Source organism: Microcaecilia unicolor, chromosome 5 (genome assembly GCF_901765095.1).
Source record: "Microcaecilia unicolor chromosome 5, aMicUni1.1, whole genome shotgun sequence".
Taxonomy (NCBI): domain Eukaryota; kingdom Metazoa; phylum Chordata; class Amphibia; order Gymnophiona; family Siphonopidae; genus Microcaecilia; species Microcaecilia unicolor.
Genome location: NC_044035.1, coordinates 62,847,597 through 62,868,443, shown reverse-complemented (window position 1 = coordinate 62,868,443; position 20,847 = coordinate 62,847,597). Strand labels below are relative to the sequence as shown.

At 47.3% G+C, this 20,847-nt stretch overlaps 1 protein-coding gene across 1 annotated transcript in view; it reads right to left on the bottom strand.

The window, feature by feature from the left end:
• LOC115471257 (serine/arginine repetitive matrix protein 2-like) overlaps positions 1 to 20,847 on the bottom strand; it is a 286,543-nt gene that overhangs the window by 80,783 nt on the left and 184,913 nt on the right. The window contains exon 6 of the mRNA XM_030204958.1: positions 6,503 to 6,750. Within this exon, the coding sequence (XP_030060818.1) occupies positions 6,503 to 6,750 (248 nt within the window). The remainder of the gene's footprint in view (positions 1 to 6,502; positions 6,751 to 20,847) is intronic.

Sequence of the window (20,847 nt, the reverse complement as noted above, 5' to 3'; positions counted from 1 at the left end):
TCCCCGTAGGGAATTTAACCCATCCCCGTCCGTCCCCATGGGGAATCTAACCCATCCCTGCCCGTCCCCACTAGGGAATCTTACCCATCCCCGCAAAAACTTAACCTGTCCTCACCCAGAAGAATTTAATGGTACATTTAAAAAAATTCCTGTCGGCTCTCTCAGTCTCTGGGTTTCAGCCGCAGAACTGCAGGCAAGGAAGGAAGGTAAAATTATGTATCATACCTGATAATTTTCTTTCCATTAATCATAGCTGATCAATCCATAGACTGGTGGGTTGTGTCCATCTACCAGCAGGTGGAGATAGAGAGCAATCCTTTTGCCTCCCTATATGTGGTCATGTGCTGCCGGAAACTCCTCAGTATGTCGATATCCAAGCTCCATCTGCAGGACTCAGCACTTAGAGAATTACACCCACAAAGGGACACTCTGCCCAGCTCACCACCGCCGAAACGGGGGAGGGGAATTAACCCAGCTCATCCCCACACAAATGGGGGAGGGGAATCCGTCCAGCTCATCCCCGCGGAGCAGGGGAGGGACACCACCCCGCCGATGCGGGGGGGATCTGGCTTATCCTGCAACCGCGGGAGGAGCTGACTGACCCTAACACCGCCGAAGCGGGAGGGGTACAAAGCTGCCCTACTGCCGCACGAAGCGGGAGTGAGGCGCCGGCAGAATTTAAGTCTCAATCCAGCCCCATAAAACGGAGGGAGAGGAATGCAGCAGCTCACTGTAACACAAATTCGTCTCAACTCTTGAAGAATCCATTGAAAAACTTGAACACGAAGTCCTCCTGAACAGGAACTGAAGACTAAACTTGAACCTGAAATGCAACCAGAATATAAACAATACAGATATCTGGGAGGGACTATGGATTGATCAGCTATGATTAATGGAAAGAAAATTATCAGGTATGATACATAATTTTACCTTCCATATCATCATGCTGATCAATCCATAGACTGGTGGGATGCACCGAAGCAGTACTCACCCAGGGCGGGACATAAAAATCCCTGACCGCAACACTGAAGCTCCAAACCGGGCCTCCGCCCGAGCAGCCACAGTCAAGCGGTAATGCCTGGAGAAGGTATGGGCCGATGCCCAAGTTGCCGCCTTGCAAATCTCTTCCAAGGAGACGGACCCGGCCTCTGCCATCGAGGCCGCCTGAGCTCTAGTGGAGTGAGCCTTCAGCTGGATAGGCGGCACCTTCCCCGCGGCCACATAAGCCGCTGCAATGGCTTCCTTGACCATCTTGCCACTGTAGGCTTAGCAGCCTGCAGACCCTTACGAGGACCTGCAAATAGGACAAACAGATGATCCGATTTCCGGAAATCATTGGTCACTTCCAAGTATCTGATGATGACTCGTCTCACATCCAGATATTTGAGAGCAGAGTATTCCTCTGGGTAGTCCTCCCTACGAAAGGAAGGGAGACAGAGCTGCTGATTCACATGGAAGCGAGAAACAATCTTGGGCAGGAAGGAAGGCACTGTGCGAATAGACACTCCTGCCTCCGTGAACTGCAGAAAGGGCTCTCGACATGAGAGTGCCTGGAGCTCGGAAACTCTTCTGGCTGAAGTGATAGCCACCAAAAAGACTGCTTTCAACGTCAGGTCTTTCAGAGATGCCCTTGACAAGGGTTCAAAAGGCGGCTTCTGCAAGGCTCTTAGCACCAGGTTGAGATTCCACGCAGGCACCACTGAGTGCAGAGGAGAGCGCAGGTGATTAACTCCCTTGAGAAAGCGCACCACATCTGGCTGCGAAGCACCCTTCAGGCGGCCCCTGAAGCAAGCCAGAGCCACTACCTGGACTTTAAGGAAACTGAGCGACAGGCCTTTCTCCAGACCTTCTTGCAGGAACGCCAACACTGAAGAAATTGGAGCAGTGAAGGGAGAAAGTGAGCCTGCTTCACACCACGCTGCAGAGGTACACCAAACCCTGGCGTAAGCAGTATAAGTAGAGCGCTTCCTCGCTCTCAGCATAGTGGCGATGACCTTGTCTGAGAAGCCCTTCTTTCTCAGACGCTGCCGCTCAATAGCCAGGCCTTAAGACCAAAGGGGGAGGGATCCTCCATCACCACGGGACCCTGATGTAACAGGCCCTGCTCCATTGGCAGCTGCAGAGGATCGTCGTCTGAGAGCCTGATCAAGTCCGCATACCAGGGACGTCTGGGCCAGTCCGGACCCACCAGGATTATCCGGCCCGGATGCTTTGCCACCCGGTCTAGCACCCTGCCCAACATGGGCCAGGGCGGGAACACATAGAGAAGCTCCTGTGTCGGCCACTGTTGGAGAAGAGCATCTACTCCCAGGGATCGAGGGTCCCGTCCTCTGCTGAAAAAGCGTGGCACTTGGCAATTGGCCGATGACGCCATCAGATCTAGGCTCGGCTGGCCCCAGCGCTTCGTGATGTCCAAGAACGCCTGAGCAGATAGCTGCCACTCTCCGGGATCCAAGGTATGGCGACTGAGAAAGTCCGCCTTGACATTCATGACTCCGGCAATGTGGGCCGCTGACAGCTGTTCCAGGTTCGCTTCCGCCCCACTGGCATAGATTCATGGCCTCCTTGGCTAGAGGGGCGCTCTTGGTACCTCCCTGGCGGTTGACATAGGCCACAGCCGTGGCATTGTCCGACAGGACCCGTACTGGCTTCAACGCCAGTACCGGGATGAACTCCAAAAGCACCAACCGAATGGCTCTGAGTTCCAGGAGGTTGATAGACCACTTTGCCTCTGCAGGAGACCAGAGCCCCTGCGCTGTCCTTCCCATGCAGTGGGCTCCCCAGCCCGTCAAAGAGGCATCCGTCGTGACGACAATCCACTCCGGGGTCACAAGAGGCATCCCTGCAGACAACTTGTCTGTCTTCAGCCACCAGCTCAGCGCCTTGCGCACTGCTGGGTCCAAGGGAAGGCGCACAGCATAATCCTCCGACATCGGAGTCCAGCGCTGCAGCAGAGAGTGTTGTAGTGGTCTCATATGAGCCCTGGCCCAGGGCACAACTTCCATCGTGGCCGTCATAGAGCCCAACAGCTGCACATAGTCCCAAGCCCGAAGAGGAGAGGCTACTAGGAACTGGTCCACCTGAGCCTGAAGTTTGACAATCCGATTGTCTGGCAGGAACACTCTGCCCACTTGGGTGTCGAATCGAACTCCCAGATACTCCAGGGACTGAGTCGGGCGCAGCTGGCTCTTCTCCCAGTTGATGATCCACCCCAGGGAGCTCAAAAGAGCAACCACCCGGTCCACAGCTTTGCCGCACTCTGCATAAGAGGGGGCTCGGATCGACCAGTCGTCCAGATAAGGATGGACTTGTACTCCTTCCTTTCGCAGGAAGGCCGCGATGACCACCATTACTTTGGAGAAGTTCCGCGGAGCAGTAGCCAACCTGAAAGGGAGGGCTCTGAACTGGAAGTGTCGGCCCAGGACTGCAAAACGCAGAAAGCGTTGATGAGGAGGCCAGATGGGAATATGCAGGTACGCTTCCTTGATGTCCAAGGAAGCCAAGAACTCCCCTGCCTTCACTGCCGCTATAACAGAGCGGAGAGTCTCCATGCGAAAGTGCCGCACTTTCAAGGCCCGATTGACCCCTTTGAGGTCAAGGATAGGCCGGACAGAACCTCCTTTCTTTGGTACCACAAAGTAAATGGAGTAACGTCCCTTGCCAATCTGATTTTCTGGCACCGGAACAACCGCACCCAGGCGTATCAGGTTGTCCAAGGTCTGCTGCACTGCCACAGCTTTGACCGGAGACTTGCAGGGAGAGAGTACAAACCCGTCTCTTAAGGGTCGGCAGAACTCTAACTTGTAGCCGTCTCTGATGACTTCCAGAACCCAAGCGTCTGAAGTTACCCTGGTCCACTCGCCCAGAAACGAGGACAGGCGTCCTCCAATCTGCACTGGGCCATGGACCAGGGCCCCGTCATTGGGTACGAGACCCTGGGGGAGGACCGGAGGGCGTACCTCCGGGACGGCGGTCTCTGCGAAAGGAATGCTGCTTGGGGGAGAAGTTCCTTTTGAAGGAAGAGGGGGCAGAGGAGCCCGACTTGCCCGGGTGGTACCGACGGGCTTCCTGAAACCGTCCTCTGGAGATACCGGGGCGAGCACTGACCCGAGCCCTGACCTCTGGTAACCTCTTGCCCTTAGACGTGCCGAGATCGGTCACGATTTTGTCCAGCTCGGACCCCAAAGAGCAGCTTTGCCTTTAAAAGGCAACTTAGCCAGGCGGGACTTAGAGGCGTGGTCCGCAGACCAATGTTTCAGCCAAAGCCAGCGCCGCGCAGAGGACTGTCTGAGCCATACCTTTAGCCGAGGCTCTCAAGACATCATACAGTAAGTCTGCCAAATAAGCCAAGCCGATTCCAGGGCCGGCCCAGTCAGCTCTCAAGGAAGGATCCGAGGGGGAAGCCCGCTGCACCATCGTCAGGCACGCCCTGGCCACATAGGAGCCGCAACTGAAGCCTGCAAACTTAAGGCAGCCGCCTCGAAGGACGACCTTAAAGCCGCTTCCAATCTTCTGTCTTGGGCGTCCTTAGAGCCGTGCCACCTTTCCACCGGCAACGCCGTTTTCTTAGTCACCGCAGTGATTAAAGAATCCACGGTAGGCCAAATAAAGGCCTCACGTTCACTTTCAGGCAAAGGATAGAGGCGGGACATAGCCCTAGCCACTTTGAGGCTCGCTTCCGGGATATCCCATTGAGCCGAAATTAAGGTGTGCATGGCATCATGCACGTGGAAGGTTCTAGGCGGGCGCTTCGTCCCCAGCATAATGGCAGAGCCAACAGGGGCTGAGGGAGAGACGTCCTCTGGCGAGGAAATCTTCAAAATGCTCATGGCCTGCAGTAACAGGTTGGGCAAATCCTCTGAGCGAAAGATCCGCGCTGCAGAGGGGTCATCCGCTCCATCCGAGCGGGAATCTGTCTCCTCCAAGGAATCCCCAAAGGACCGTTGGGAGAACTCAGATACGCTGCCCTCATCTACATCAGAGGAAACCGCGTCCTCTAAGGCCTGGGAATCCACCCGAGGGCGTTTACTTCCGGGGGCCTCAACCCCGTTATCGGACAAGGGAGAAGGGGCAGCGTTTTGCATAAGGAAGGCCTGATGCAGCAGCAAAATAAACTCGGGGGAGAAACCCCCCAGACTGTGTATTTCAGCAGACTGGGCCACAGCCCTAGACGCACCCTCAACCGGCGCTCGCAAGAGCGGGGGAGCAACATGCTGCGCATCCAAGATGGCGTCCAGCGTGACACTCCGCGAAGGAGCCGCGCGGGAAGAACGGCACTTAACTTTAGCCGCTTTTTTGCCGTCGCCCAAATCAAGGGCGGCCATGGCATGAACGTCTCCCAGCTCAAGGGCGGCCCAAGAAGAAGCCGTCCAAGCAGAGTGGCCGGCCAAGATGGCGGAGGCGAGCAGCGGGGGATGGGCGTTTATGGCGGGAAAAACCGCCGCGCCGGAGGAAGACCCGGGACACTGACCGGCCTCCAAACTGACACCCAACAAGGGCGAATCAGACTTTAAAACCCCCGCATCCCCCGCTAGAAGCGCACACGCGGTCCGGGGAGCGATTCTTCGCGCCCTCGCCCTCCGACGCCATAGGCCACGTGGAGATCAATCGGGGAACCCCCTGCCCGCTATAAAAAGGTAAAAATTACCTGCTTCTCGCTCCGAGCTGTAACGACCTGGTGTCCCAGTGAGTAGCTGCAATAAACATTTAAATAAACGACGAAATAAACGCCCTTAAGGACGTCCAAAATTTTTTTTTTTTTTTTTTTAACGGAGCCAGCGGGAGGGGGGAGAAAAGGAGGGACCTGGCGCCACCAGGTTTGCACTTGCTCAAGAAGAGCCCTCAACCCCAGGTACTCAACAAAACCTAAAGATTAGGCTTGGAGACCTAGCCAGAGCTGCTGCTGTGTGTGACCACCACCTGCTGAGATAGAGAACATACTGAGGAGTTTCCGGCAGCACATGACCACATATAGGGAGGCAAAAGGATTGCTCTCTATCTCCACCTGCTGGTAGATGGACACAACCCACCAGTCTATGGATTGATCAGCATGATGATATGGAAGAGCATCTTAAAACAAGTGGAAAGAATTTCCTAAACACAATACATCAAAAACTCAACCCCTATTTTACAAAGCAGCGCAGCACTGCTGACTCAGCCCATTCACTTTGAATAGGACGTGTAGGCATTACCATACAGGCAGACGCTAGCATGGATTTGTAAAGGGGTGGGGGTTGGGGGGGGGGGGGGAGGATAGGTTTTTCAAAATTATCCTATTTCTTTAGACTTTTTACATGTTCACTTCCTAATAATTTTGTTTCCTAAGCTACATTGCTGTCTGTTTTTCTTCTTAAATAAGGTACTCTCAAGACAGCATATGTGGTACAAAATACATGAAAAGTATTCTAAAAAGTACAGTTGTATGAATCCCTACCACCTACATTTCAAATGGGTAAAAATCTTGCATTTTACCTAATACTAGTTTTAACACACTTAGATTTACCTGGATTACTGAATATCTGCGTCCATGGCTTTTTCTTCTAGTTGCAAGAGGGGAGGAGCTACTGAATGACAAGCTCAGTCTTGATGGAATGGCACCTTTTTTGAGGGGCGAATTTGGAGGCAATCTTTTATCAAATAGCTCTGGACTAAGATGCCCACCAAAGGAAACTCTCTTTCTTTTCGTAGGAGGTTGAGATAATATATCAAATTCCTGACTTTTCCGCTTTTGAGGTGATATCATTGTTTCACCTAAAATAAATGTGTTACCAAAACAAGTTAGTCATAATCTAACATTTAAAATAGTTTTTGTTAATATCAAGAAAATCCAAGCAGTAGTAATGGAACCTGTTTTCAAGTAAGAACATACATGTCTACACATACACAGGGATAACAAAACATATTCCAATCACAGACCTATGGTTACTCCCTGCCAATATGCCCTACATGGATAGAGCACACAAGTTTATTAGAAGGCACATACAGAATAAGACCGTTTTCCTTTAGAAACCAAGAGTAATCGTGAAAAATACTAACAAAAAAGATTTTCAATATGGAAATAAAAATGCAAAAAGAAATCATAAATCACCATGCTCAAAATACTAAAGGACAAGAATCAATTTGATTTACTTGGTATTCGCATTACGCGTTCTCTGTGCATGACCAATGTTTTAAAAATTTGGGTGTAGGTCAACATTCTTAAACACTATACACTGCAATTCATCAATTCAAATGAGATTCATACAACATTTTAGAATGGTAACCAGCAAAGCAAATCCATAAATGGTCATATGGAAGCTCCTATGGTAGCTCATTGTTAATCATTAAACTGTACCTTTGATGATCTGGCATACTGGTGGAAATATAGTAGATGCTATATTTGGACAGCAATGGATATTTTAGTTAAAAACACCAGAGACCGTCATGGTATAAATGCTGAAACAGAATGGCATACTATTTTATGAAGGCCTTTTGTTCATCTGTTTTGACTTAATTGAGCTGATAAATTTTATTGGTTCTTGAAAATATATGATCCTTTTAACACAGACATGAGAAGCTTCTCATATATGCTTTGAAAAATGTCAGTAATATCAAAAAGTTGTATTAGAGCTATATTTTTGGTGACCTCCTTTCCCCTTTGGGCTAAGTCCCAAAAGATGATCTCTATTTAAACCTGGTCTCAACTACTCTGATATTTGTAAGAAAAACACTGGATATCATGCTGTACTACATACTGATATTGAATTTGTCTAGATGCACTAGACAAGGCTCCAAAGGAAGGTCTTTAAATATTTTTTTTTGTATACTAAAGTCAATTGGGAGCAATGATTAAAATTATACAAAAGTATATTAGCTTGACTTTCAGCCGTTACTTTTTCAGCATAGGTCATTGGAAAATGGAAGTAATGTGAATAAAGCAATCACTTGTTTATTCTCAGATTGAAAGTTTTATATAAAGACTGCTTACCATATGAGACTGGAAGACAATTGGTCTGTTTTATAAAATAGTCGAAATCATAAAGTCATGACTATGATTTAGACTATTTTATAACAGACTGATTGTCTTCCGATCTCATAAGGAGCCGCCTTAGTTGCCACATATAGTACTTGTTTTACACTAGAACATATTTAACCCCTGATGCAGGCGCTGTGCGCAGAAACACGACCCGTGTCGGGTCCATTTTGGAATATTGATTTTTACCAATAAAGAACTGTGTCCCATCTCTGAAGGCTCTTGGTACTTTTTGCTTCAACTAACTGCTTCCATTTGAATGGAAGCTTACTTAAACAAGCTTTAGAAGCAGTATCAACTGACAAGTTATGCAGCCACAACATAACCAAAGAGGGCCTGGCAGAGAACATAAAAAGCTAATGAGGTCATAGAATCCACAAAGAAATGTCACTTCAGACTCTGAGAATCTTTGCATCGAATGAGGCAGACAGTGAGCCACTTAGCTCCCATAACTTGGCGACTGAGTGCCCAGAGCACATGAAGTAAAAGGGTTATTTCAACAGATCCCTGGTCTTCCCATCTTTAAGGATCTTTGAGGGCCTATCTTCCTTAGTGATGGTGATCATAAGTGACTATGCAGACATCATTTCTCAGACATTAAGGGCTGCTTTCCCTAGATAGTAGGATTGATAAGGCACACAAATGGATTATAATCAAACTAATGAGCAGTCAAGTGATGAAGAAATATGCAAGATGCTCAAAAGACACACTCACCAACAGAGCTCAGCCAAATGCAATATTTTCAATGATTGGCTGGTCCAAGCAATTTTGTGAAATAAAGGTAGAAAGCCAGGACTTAGTAGCTGCTCTAGGTATCACATCCAACAAAGTGATTTTTGAATGAGCCACTGTAGCAGCAATGGCCCCAACTTGACAAAGATTGCCTTAAAAGCAAGAGAGATGCTAATTTCTTTGAAGGAAAAATTAGTTTATTACCTGATAATTTTCTTTCCATTAGTCCCAACAGATCAATCCAGAGATGAGTGGGTTATGTCCCCCTACCAGCAGGGGGCGATAGAGAGAACTTCAGATTCTTGGTATATGTAGACCTGTGCAGCTAGCTTAGTCTCAGTATTGTCGATACCCAAGCAGCTAAAGAAGAAAAAACAAGCCAGTATTAACTTCCACTCCTGCCTTCACAGAACCCTTGCAGGTTCTTCCTCTACCACAACCCGGGAGGGAAACCCCCCTAATTGGGGATTGCCATTGTGAAAGTACTCCATCCTCCATAGCTTAGTGTGAACTCTCAGCGGTCCCTGCAAAAAAGACCGAACCTCGAGAGTCATGCCCTCTGAAATCAAGGGAAATTATATAAAGAAGAGAAAACATGCAAACAAACCACAGTAAAGGGCGGGCCTCTGGATTGATCTGTTGGGACTAATGGAAAGAAAATTATCAGATAATAAACTAATTTTACCTTCCATAGCGTCCCACAGATCAATCCACAGACGAGTGGGATGTACCAAAGCAGTTCCAAGTGTAGGGAGGGATTTCCAAGATCCCAGAAAAACATACACGTCTCAACCTCCAAAACAGAGGTCGGATCAGATATCAACTCCAAGAGGACTCACCAACACCAGACAAAATGAAAGAAATGAAAGCAATGCCCCAGAACTTGCCAACAAGGACCGGACTCCTAAAACAGAACAACTCGAACATCAAAAGCCTGAGGCAAAGCAAAACTCGGCAAGAAGAGGAAGAAAACCCCCAATTCCTGACAGAATATAAATCTGCCAGTCGTAACCCCCAACGACGGAGCTAAACGACTCTGGAACTGAAAAACTGCGCCCAGAATGCAGCGAAGGAACTGATCCCTACATAGAATGACAGAACTGAAGGAAGAAGTGAGCTGTGCCCAACCTGCAGCAAAAGTGCAGCATACCACATGGAGCAAGGATACTCCAACAACGGACAAAAAATGGAGCCGTGCCACAACTACTGTGATGATACTGTGCCCAACATGCAGTGATGAAGCTGAACTTCAAAGCCGCTAAGAAACTGCGCGCAACAAGCAGCGAAGGAACCGCGTCCAAGTCATGATACAGCTACGCCCAACCAACAAAGATGGCGCCGCACTGAGCATACTTCGATAGCGCCGCACTAACCATACAATGAAGTCCCCTCGCGCAGTCTACAGCGCTGGAATCTCGCTAAGTATACCTAGATGGAGTAGATCTCCAGTGTGCCCAACAGACAGCAATAGCTCCGTGCTAAACATGCTGCGCTCAAGCGACAAGCAGCACCCTTGCGCAACCCACCGCGATGCATCTATGTTCCAGAAGCAGCGATGGAGTTGTGCTTGGCCTGCGACAACATGCAGAAATACCGCAAAGGAGCTAAGCCCAAATTCCGGCAACGGAGCTGCGCTAAATATGCGACGAAGGAGCTACGCTAATCCTGCAGCGATGGAGCTGCACTCAACATGCGGCGAAGGAGCTGTGCTCCAGATGCTGTGAAGGAGCTGTGTTCCATAGCAGCTAAGAATACGCAGCGAGGAAACTGCGATCAACCTGCAGCGATGCAGCTGTGGTCAACATGCTGTGAACGAGCTGCGCACACCACGCCAGGACGTAGCTGTTCTCAACCAGCAAAATACATAGATCCAGGGGAATAGCCACCGAATAAGGTGCTGCCTGAAGGCGAACAGGCAAGAGTCCAACTTGTGAAAATGTAACCCTGGTACTGCACTCCCCGGACCCAGAGAGACTAAACATAAAGGAAACCCCCTGCCCAGAGACGCCACGGGCCTCCACTTGTCACCGAGACACAAAAAATGCCCTCCTAGGGAACTGAATCCGACCACAGCCAAAGAAGAAAATAAACCTCCTGAAGGAGGGAGGGAAGAGTCACAGAGCTGTAACCCTCAGACCAAAGTGAGGAAAAATAGCTATACGGCAAACAGTCACGGAGGTAGAATTCCAGATACCAGCCAAAGGTTGAGCGGCTGGATATACTCAGGTCAGGGACCTCAGAACTACCATCCTGCCTGGCCTGCACATACAGGTGGAAAACTAAAGCCCTTATGAGAGACCAGATGGCCGATCTGCCAGAGGAAAGGATTCCCAATCTGAACATAAAATATCCACAGTCCTACCAGGAGATAAGACATCCAAAATGGATGACATAAGGCAACAGTTTTGCCAGGTGACCGAAGACCAATCTGAAAACTCATAAAATGACAACAGTCCTGCCAGAGAGCAAGATTGAGTACTCTGAACTAACATAATATAACTGTCCTATTAGAAGGCAGGATGTGTATTCTGGACCAAGAAAAGAGGGCAACAATTCTGACAAAGGACAGAATGTCCATTCTGCAAGAAAATAAGATGTCAGCCCAAAGACAGCATGGCATAGCATTCAGAATAAAACTAGAATGACAGTCCTGACATTATAAATCATCAGCCCCCAGGGAACATACTTGATCCGAGACAGACTAACAGTCCTCTAGAGTGCCAGAATGTCACCCGGGAGAAAAGTAAGCAGCAATGTAAAGAGAGATGCAAGCCCTGGAAGCAAACCGAAGGCCAGAAACAATGCCGTGCCAAAACTCAAGTACAAAGAGAATGACAGCAGTCCCAGACGAAAAAACAAAAAGTGAGCCAAAATCCAAAGGACCTGCCCCATAAGCATCACGCAAAGGAAACACTGGAAAAGAAGACTTCAAATGTGTCAGGACACTCAGTAATAGAAAGAGCACGGGTGTGCAGCTGATGAGACTGCAAAAAGCAAAATCCAAGGAAAACCTTGCATTTTAGGTCCCGAGAGGGAAACGAGGTTCAGCCCTCTAACATCTCTGCAAAGCATGCCGGAGCTGAAAGCCTCACAGTTCCCCTCACTTAAACCGGAACAGCTGAGGAGAAAAGTCGGGCTGGCAAGAACCTACTGCCCCGAACCCGCGCTCCTCCCCTCTTGCTCTAAGCGCGCCATAGCAAAAAGAACCGCGAAACTGAGAGGAGCCCCAGCGCTGCATTGAACAGGGAACCCCAGCACAAAATGGCGCCCGAGACAGCAAGATCGCACCACAATAAGCCTGGAATGGCCTTCCATAGGAGCCCTAAAAGCACGTTCCACTGCCAGTGCCCAAACAGCAAAATAAACAAAAAAACCAAACACATCCGTGCCGAGGGCCCCGCACCGCTCCAACGGCAAAGGAAATAACTGACACTCACCTCAACAGTAAAGAAAAAAAAAAAAAAAAAACAGAGTCTCAAAGGAAAGAATTACCAATCACCATGGTGTTAAGAGCGGAACAGCCCTTATTCCTTCCGCTCTGCTTTAGTGTCTTTTTCTTCCCTCTCTGCTCCTTTTTTTTTTTTAAAGGCAGGAGTTGCAAAGATAACCAGCATCTGAGCGCCCAGGAGAGTTACCAAGCCTGGCGACAGGAAAGGGGTACGGGAGGGACCTGGCACCACCAGGTGTACCCCATACTGGCCCAACCTGGCCATGAACCCCTAAGCTCAACTAATCCTGAGGAAACAGGCTAAGAGCAAATCTCAATTCAGAGCTGCACAGGATATGTCCATCCACCTGCTGAGATAGAGAGAATACCAAGACTAAGCTGGCTGCACAGGTCTATATACCAAGAATCTGAAGTTCTATCTCCACCTGCTGGTAGGGGGACATAACCCACTCGTTTCTGGATTGATCTGTGGGACGCTATGGAATTACAGTTTGATGTTGGATATTAGCCAATTCAGTTTAGGAGGATTCAAACTGGTGGTTTGAGAGGAGGGTTGGTTAATAACTGTTTTACTGGTTCGTTTGTCTCTTTTTTTGTTATTTTCTTGATTAGCATTCCAGCAGGAAAATGAAACAAGCTACAGGCGGTCTCTTCCAATCCTTCCCCCACAACAAACCAGAATTTTGACTTAAATAGTACATGCAATGGAAGGTCTAAAAGAACCATGATTCCTGGTGTACATGATGATCTGTCCCGGCTAGCTTTGGAGGTCTCTCTTAGCTTAGATGGATTAATCTTTAGCAGACGAGGAATGGCAGTGAACAGAATGCATTTAGTGAAGCACCAGACCCAGAAGACAAGGTGGCTTGAATATTGCATCCTAAACATCCCACCCCCTCGTCGGACCTATTTTAAATTCCCTGAAGGTCTAGAGCTGTAGTTAGGATAGTAGTGATTCCCAGTCACTACTGAACATGCTGATTCTGATCTCAAAATGGCTGTCATGACCTTTAGTGGCAGTAACTGTAATTTTTCAGAGCATATAGTCCTTGCATTCAGTAACATCAATGTGCTTTCTTATTCTGGATTGTGCATCAGGCTAGAATAGCATTCATAATGAAGATTACTGTCTGGACTCCTTTACCCTATCTTAGTACGACTGCATAATATCATGCTTGTCCTAAATCAGTTTTATATACATATTAAAAAAACAACACAGGAAACATCTCAATGCTATTTTTCTTGTTATCTGTGTACAATTTGGTAAGCATAAAAGCTGGTAATTTTTTTTTCATATTCTCACGAAGTTCCTCTCTCGGAGAATATATACTACTATCTGCATTGACTTGGGAACCTAAAATGTGCAAGACTTGAGAAGTCCTTTTTAAAGTGGCTCTCCTGTTTCTCAGCCTAGCTTGCAGTTCTTGGGATTGGAGGGCAATAATCTCCTAGGGGTTTAGCAGAGGGCTGTGAACTGAAACTTATCCCCAGTGGGGTCTCATTGGTTCACAATCACACAACTAAACTTTGGTTTCAGACAAAATCAAGTTTATAAGTTTCAGTTCACTTTTGGCCAAAGTTTTTGAAATGGTGGCCTGGATATAAGAAAGTTTCCTCACGCATCAAGAAATGATTAGAAGCTGGAAAATCATCAACAGTCACATGATAGGCCAGGAGTACATTAAGATGCACTCAAATGGAAGATGTCTGCAGCTCCAGTCACTGCACAGGTAGTAAAGAACATTAACCACAGGACATTAAGTGGGTCATAACCATTACGAAACACCGATAGACAATTGCTTCCACTTAAAGATCCAGGTAGCCCTGCTGGAACATTTCCTTGCTGAGATCAAATTATTTTCTACGTGTAGCCTTAGGACAGAACCAAAACATTGTTTATTTTTGGATAATTCATTTCTTGTACACCACCTGCAAGCTTGAAAACTATACCCCAAAAATGCCCTGTAGGATTTGATGGTCCCTGAAGAACTCCAATAAGCCTGGCTTCCATTTGGTTTTGATGACAAAGGTCTTAAACAGATTCAATCTGTATTTGAAATTACAATACAAGAACAAATTGCCTAATGTTTGACACCAGAGTTCTACAAAAGTCAGTCAGTATCCTGTTTCTTGCAACCATTCATTCAGGTTACAAGCACCAGCCCCCCCCCCCCCCCCCCCCCCCCCACACACAAAAACAGAATTCCATGCTGCTTACTCCCAGGGATAAGCAGATTTTAACTCCTAGAATTTATTCAAACCTTTCTTAAATCTAGCTATGCTAATGCTTTTATTATACACACTGAAAACAAATTCCACAGTTTAATTAGTAACTTCCATGATGTGTCCTAGTATTTGTAGTTTTTGAAAAAGTGAACAACCAATTCGTGTTTATGAATTGAACTCCACTCAGGATTTTATAAATTTCTATACATCTCTCCTCAGCTGTCTCTTCAAGTTGAAGAGTACTAACCTCTAACCATTCCACAAAAGGGAGATGCTCCATCTCTTTTCATCATTTTGATTGCTATTCTTTGTACTTTTTTTTTCACTTCTGCTGTATCCTCTGACATGCAACTACCAGAGCTGAACAAGATAGACAAGCAGAGGCTGCCAAATTTAGCTTCATAGGTAAAAAGTTGAAATCAGAACCTTCAGCATAGAATTCTCAGAAATGCTCCCTATTCCATGTGGAGGGTCCAAGAGGTAGTAAGAGCTCCAAAGCTTCAATGTGTTAAAGGACAATGGAGAAGGAAAGAGGGATTTATATTTGATAAGAGGAAAAGGTGGAATCTATGCCAAAAAGACAAGGTCCAACTGAAACAGGCTGGAATAAGTTTGCTGCAGCAAATGTTTAAGGTTAAACAATATTTTATTGAACCAATGACAAAATAAATACAGTAAATCAAACAGATGCATGTGTAGTTAAATACCATTTAACAAATTACTGCTGTGGCAAATGTTTAAAAAGGAGATAGAGCAGCTTTTCAACAAGAACCTTGGAAAAAACAAAGATACTTACCTGTAGCAGGTATTATCCGAAAACAGCAGGCTTCTTATTCTCACAAGTGGGTAGATGCCGATCCACATTGCCCAGCCTGGCAAATTTGACGCAGAAAAAAACTAGAGCTTTAAGGACCACGAGTCACGCTCCAGTTCGCATGCGTGAATTCCCTCCTGACCACAATGCTAACATACCTGCATAGTTTAATACAACAGCAAAAATCAAACAAAAACATGCAAATAGACAACTACAAAGGGGAGGTGGGCAGGATTGTGAGACTAAGAAGCCTGCTGTCCTCAGAGAATACTTGCTAAAAAGCAAGTATCTTCGCTTTCTCCAAGGCCAGCAGGCTTGCTTATTCTCAAAGTGGGGAATCCCTAGCATCCAACAAACACTGGTCAATTGGGCTTCGAAACAGAGAGGACTTAATGCAGATTAACCTAAAACTATATATAAACTAGATGAGAGTGCAGCCTGGAACAGAATTAAACAGGTCTAGGAGGGTGGAGTTGGATTCTAGACTCTAAACAGATTCTGCAACATTGACAGCCCAACCCAACTGTCGGGTCAAGTATCCTGCTCAAGGCAGTAGTGAGATGTGAATGTGTGCACTGAAGACCACGTCGCAGCCATGCAAATCTCTTCAATGGAGGCTGACTTCAAGTGGGCTACCATGGCTCCGACATTATGAGCCGTGATGACCCTCCAAGGTCAGCCCAACATGGGCATAAGCGAAGGAAATGCAATCTGTTAGCCAACTGGATATGGTGCGTTTCCTGATGGCGACTCAGATCCTGTTGGGATCAAAAACAACAAAAAGCTGGGCAGATTGTCAGCAGGGCTTTGTACACTCCAAATAAAAGGCCAACGCTCTCTTGCAGTCCAAGGTGTGCAAGCTGCTTTCGCCAGGGTGGGCATGAGGTCATGGAAAGAATGCTGGCAAGATAATTGACTGGGTTCAGATGGAAGTCTGAGACCAGCTTCGGCAGGAACTTACGATGCGTGAGGACTACTCTGTTGTGATGAAACTTAGAATAAGATCCATCCACTACTGAAACTCACTGACCCTACGAGCAGAAGAAACCGCCACCAAGAAAATGACCTTCCAGGTGAAGTATTTCAGATGACAGAAATTCAGTGGCTCAAAAAGATCTTTCATCAGCTGGGTGAGAACGACGTTGAGATCCCATGACACTGGTGGATGTTTGATAGGAGGCTTTGACAAAAACAAACCTCTCATGAAGCGAACAACTAAAGGCTGTCCAGAGATGGGCTTATCCTCTACACGTTGATGATAAGCACTAATTGCACTAAGGTGAACCCTGAGATGAAACCAAACTCAGACAAGTGTAGAAGGTATTCAAGCAGGGTCTGTGTAAGAGAAGGAAGGGGATCTAGGGCCCTGCTTTCACACCCGACGGCAAACCTCCTCCATTTAAAAGAGTAACACCTCTTAGTGGAATCTTTGTTGGAAGCCAGCAAGACCCGGGAGACACCCTCCGAAAGACCCAAGGGAGCAATTCTAGGCTCTCAAAATCAAGGACGTGAGAGCCAGAGACTGGAGGTTGAGATGTAGAAGTGGCACCTCGTGCTGTAGTCTTGCTCGAGTTTCAACAATATCTTTCCCATTAAAACTATTGGAAGATACGCATACAGAAGGCCTGACCCCCAATGAAGAAGGAAGGCATCTGATGCTAATCTGTGGTGGGCCTGAAGCTTGCAACACAACTGAGGAACCCTGTGGTTGATCTGAGTGGCAAAAAGATCCACCGAAGGGGTGCCCACGCTCGGAAGATCTTTCGCGTTACACCCATATGAAGAGACCACTCATGCGGTTGCATTATCCTGTTCAGTTGGCCAGGTGGTTGTTTACACCTGCCAGGTAAGTGGCTTGGAGAAACATGCAGTATTGGTGAGCCCAATCCACATCTAGACAGCTTCCTAACACAGAGGAAGAGATCCGGTGCCCCCCTGCTTCTTGGTGTAATGCATTGCAACCTGATTGTCAGTTTGAATTAGAATAATTTGACAAGTCAGACAATCTCTGAAAGCCTTTAAAGCACTCCAGATCACCTGAAGCTCCAGGAGATTGATCTAAAGATTCGTTTCCTGGGAAGACCAAGCTCCTTGAGTGTGAAGCCCATCTACATGAGCTCCCCATCCCTGGAGAAATGCATCCGTCGTCTGCTGAGGAATTTGAAATGGAAGTCCCAGAGTCAAGTTGGATCGAATTGTTCACCACTGAATGGAGCGTACAAGCTCCGGGGACACTTGGTTGACATCTCCTAGGCTCCCCGTGGCTTGATAGCACTGAGAAGTCAGGGTCCATTGAGCAGATCTCATGTGAAGACTTGCCATGGTTGTTAATTTCCCCACTGGAAGCCATGTGGCCCAACAATCTCAACATCTACCGAGCTGTGACCTGCTGAGAGGCCCAAACCTTAGACGCTAGGGAAACAAGATTGTCTGCACGCGTCTACTGGAGGTAGGCTCGGAGATACCTCGTGTCAAGCAGAGCTCCTATGAACTCCAATTGTTGAACAGGATGGAAATGGGACATATGGTAGTTGATACCAAACCCTAGTAGTTCCAAGCACCATCCTTCTCTAAAGTGCTCTTCACCAGTCAATAGTCAAGATACGGGAACTCCCAGTCTGCGTAGTGATGCTGCAACTACTGCTAGACACTTGGTAAAGAGGCATTATTCTTATGGTGGGCATGTATTCCTCATTGATCCACGCTTTTAATATTTAAACTTTCACCCATTGTTTTAATCTCAAATACTTTATCTTATAATAAAAGTCCACTTAGCTTAGCTTATCTGAATCTTACATTCTTTTTTATATATCTGGATTATCTCATTAAACTCAGTGAGTTCTAACGGGTTAAACCGTGAAATTGAGTGGATGTCAGTAATCTGACGTCCCAACCTGATTGTTAAAAAAGGGGGCGGAGTTACAGTCTGAGAGCTCAGGATTGGTTAATGCTATGAATCAGCTGTAGAGAGATTGAGTTAATGATAACATAAATAGTAGAACGAAGTGGCCATTTTGAAATGCTGAGAGGGAGCCACGGATATTTTTCCAGCTCACGTAGAGGTAATAGAGTACTATGGCTTGATTTAAACCTATGCTAAATGTTTGATGTTATATACACATGATCTTTTACCTTGTAGGAAATGTACCTTGACACAGCAATTTGTGCGAAACATGAGTTCATGTCGGTTTATTGAACGTCTCCGAACTCAATTCACATAAGAAAAAGATAAAGAAAAAAGAATGGAAGATTCAGATAAGCTAAGTGGACTTTTATAAGATAAAGTATTTGAGATTAAAACAATGGGTGAAAGTTTAAATATTAAAAGCATGGATCAATGAGGAATACATGCCCACCATAAGAATAATGCCTGGCTCATATATATAGCCTGAATTGTGGTGACATGGTTATCTGACAGATCCATTACTCAGTATCCCAAGACTCATGTAAGAATAGCAATAAGAAAGACTTGGAGTGGGGTAACAAGAGAGATTGTTTATGAAGAACCCCCTCCATTAAATATAATACTGATACCGGGGTTAATAGATATGTAATATAATGTAAGCCACATTGAGCCTGCAAATAGGTGAGAAAATGTGGGATACAAATGCAGTAAATAAATAAATAAAAAAAGTGAGGGCATATCCGAGCCAGACTATTTGAAGAACCCACAGGTCAGAGATTATGAGAGGCCACCTTTGGTGAAAAAATTTTAACCTCCACCTGTCCGGAAAGCAGTCTGGCACAGATACTTTGACTGCAGCTATGCTCTGCTGGAGCCAGTCAAAAGCTCGTCCCTTGCTTTTGCTGAGAAAGAGCAGAGACCTTAGGCGCATGCTGCTCACACGAACAAATGCACTGGGGCTGAGCCGAGTGTACCTACGCCGAGCACTCTGCGACTTGCCAAAATACCTCCTGGATGAGGAGGCAGTAGCAGAAGATATAGTATCTGTATTCTTCTTGATCTGGTCAGAGACCTTCTCAACCTTCTCTCCAAAGGCTATCCCACCCACGGTAAGGAGTATCTGCCAACCTCTGCCAAACAGAATGTTCCAGGTCAGAAACACACAGCCATGAGAGTCTGTGCATCACTATACCTTGGGCAGAGATACTGGATACGTCAAGTGTACCAGGCCAAGAACTTGCGGCACGACTCGGCCTTCTCCGGAGGGAGAGAATTGACAAAGTCTGACAGTTGCCTCATCGATCTCTGCAAGTACACACTCTTGAAGAGTTGTACGACTGGAGTTGGTATGACTGGATACGGGCGATGACCATAGAGACCAGATACATCTTTCTCCCAAGAGTCCTGGATTCTAGCATCCCTGCCTGGGGGAGACAAGGCATAGTCCCTAGTACTCCTGGCTCTCTTGAGAGTGAAGTCCACCACCATAGAATCATGAGGTAACTGGGACCTCACAGACCCAGGTTCACCGTGGATCCTATACTGGGTGTCAATTTTCTTGGGGACAACAGGGACATACAGAGGGGGTGCCCAGTTCCATATGAGGACTGCCTTCGGTACCTCGTGGAGAGAAGCCATCACTGCCTCCTTAGGAGGGGAAGTGTAGTCCAGGAACTCAAGCATCTTGGCCCTGGGCTCATCCTCCACTTCTAAGGGGAATGGAACATCAGCCATTTCCTGTATAAAAGATGTTAAAAAAAAAAAAAAAAAAAAAAAGAGGCTCTCGGGTAGAGAAAGTCTCCTCTCAGGTGGAGGGGAGGGCTGAGAAGGAATTCCATAGGAGTCAGGAGGAAAAGTACCTTGGATCCTCTTCTGATTTCCATGAGCGCTTCCCTCCTTGGTGCTGGATAGCACCTCCCCCTAAGGAACACTCGAGACTGGGTCCGCCTCGATGCAAAGGACCCATGTCTTTGAGAGCAGTGTCGAGAAACCAGCTCCCGTCTCGACTCCAGCAAAAGATTCCTCCAGACATCGAGGGGCTGCCGGCCTGGGTGGTAGTGACACCGGGGCCACACAGCAGGCTGAGGGCTAGGTGGGCCACAGCAAGAAGTAAGTGCAAGCACCCCTAATACCGATGTACACTACTGCATAGGGCTATCCAGAAGCTGAGAGAGCAAGGCCCAGACACGCTCAACGAGGGCCGTCACTGGGAAAGACTGTGGCATCGGCTGAAACAAAGGCTACATAATCGCTGGGGCCGGTGCGAGAGCAGGATCTCGGCTGCTTGGAAACGCATGCATCGGCATCTCCTGGATAGAGAGGATGCGGTCCTCCCGGCATCGACACTTCTCGGGTGCTGGATCCCACGGTGCCCCAGAGCTCCTGGCACCATGTATCAAGGGAGATCGGTGACGGTGCTTCTTGGCCTTCACCCGATGCACTTTACCCATGCTCCTAGGTGCCGACAAGGACAGCGTCAAATCCTCTCATCATCTCAGGGATGGGTCCGACAATGGTCCGTCTCAGGGGGCCTGCATAGCAGAAGACAGACAGGTGGAGACCCACTCAATGCCTCACAGTGTTACAGGGTCTCGAAGCAGCCATTCCTACACTGACTCCCGATACAATGCTCAACGCTGAGGAACCGGACCTGGCTCCAAAAAGTTTCATGTGTTGAGCCTTTTGGGAAACCTGGGTCCTCTTCTTTATAT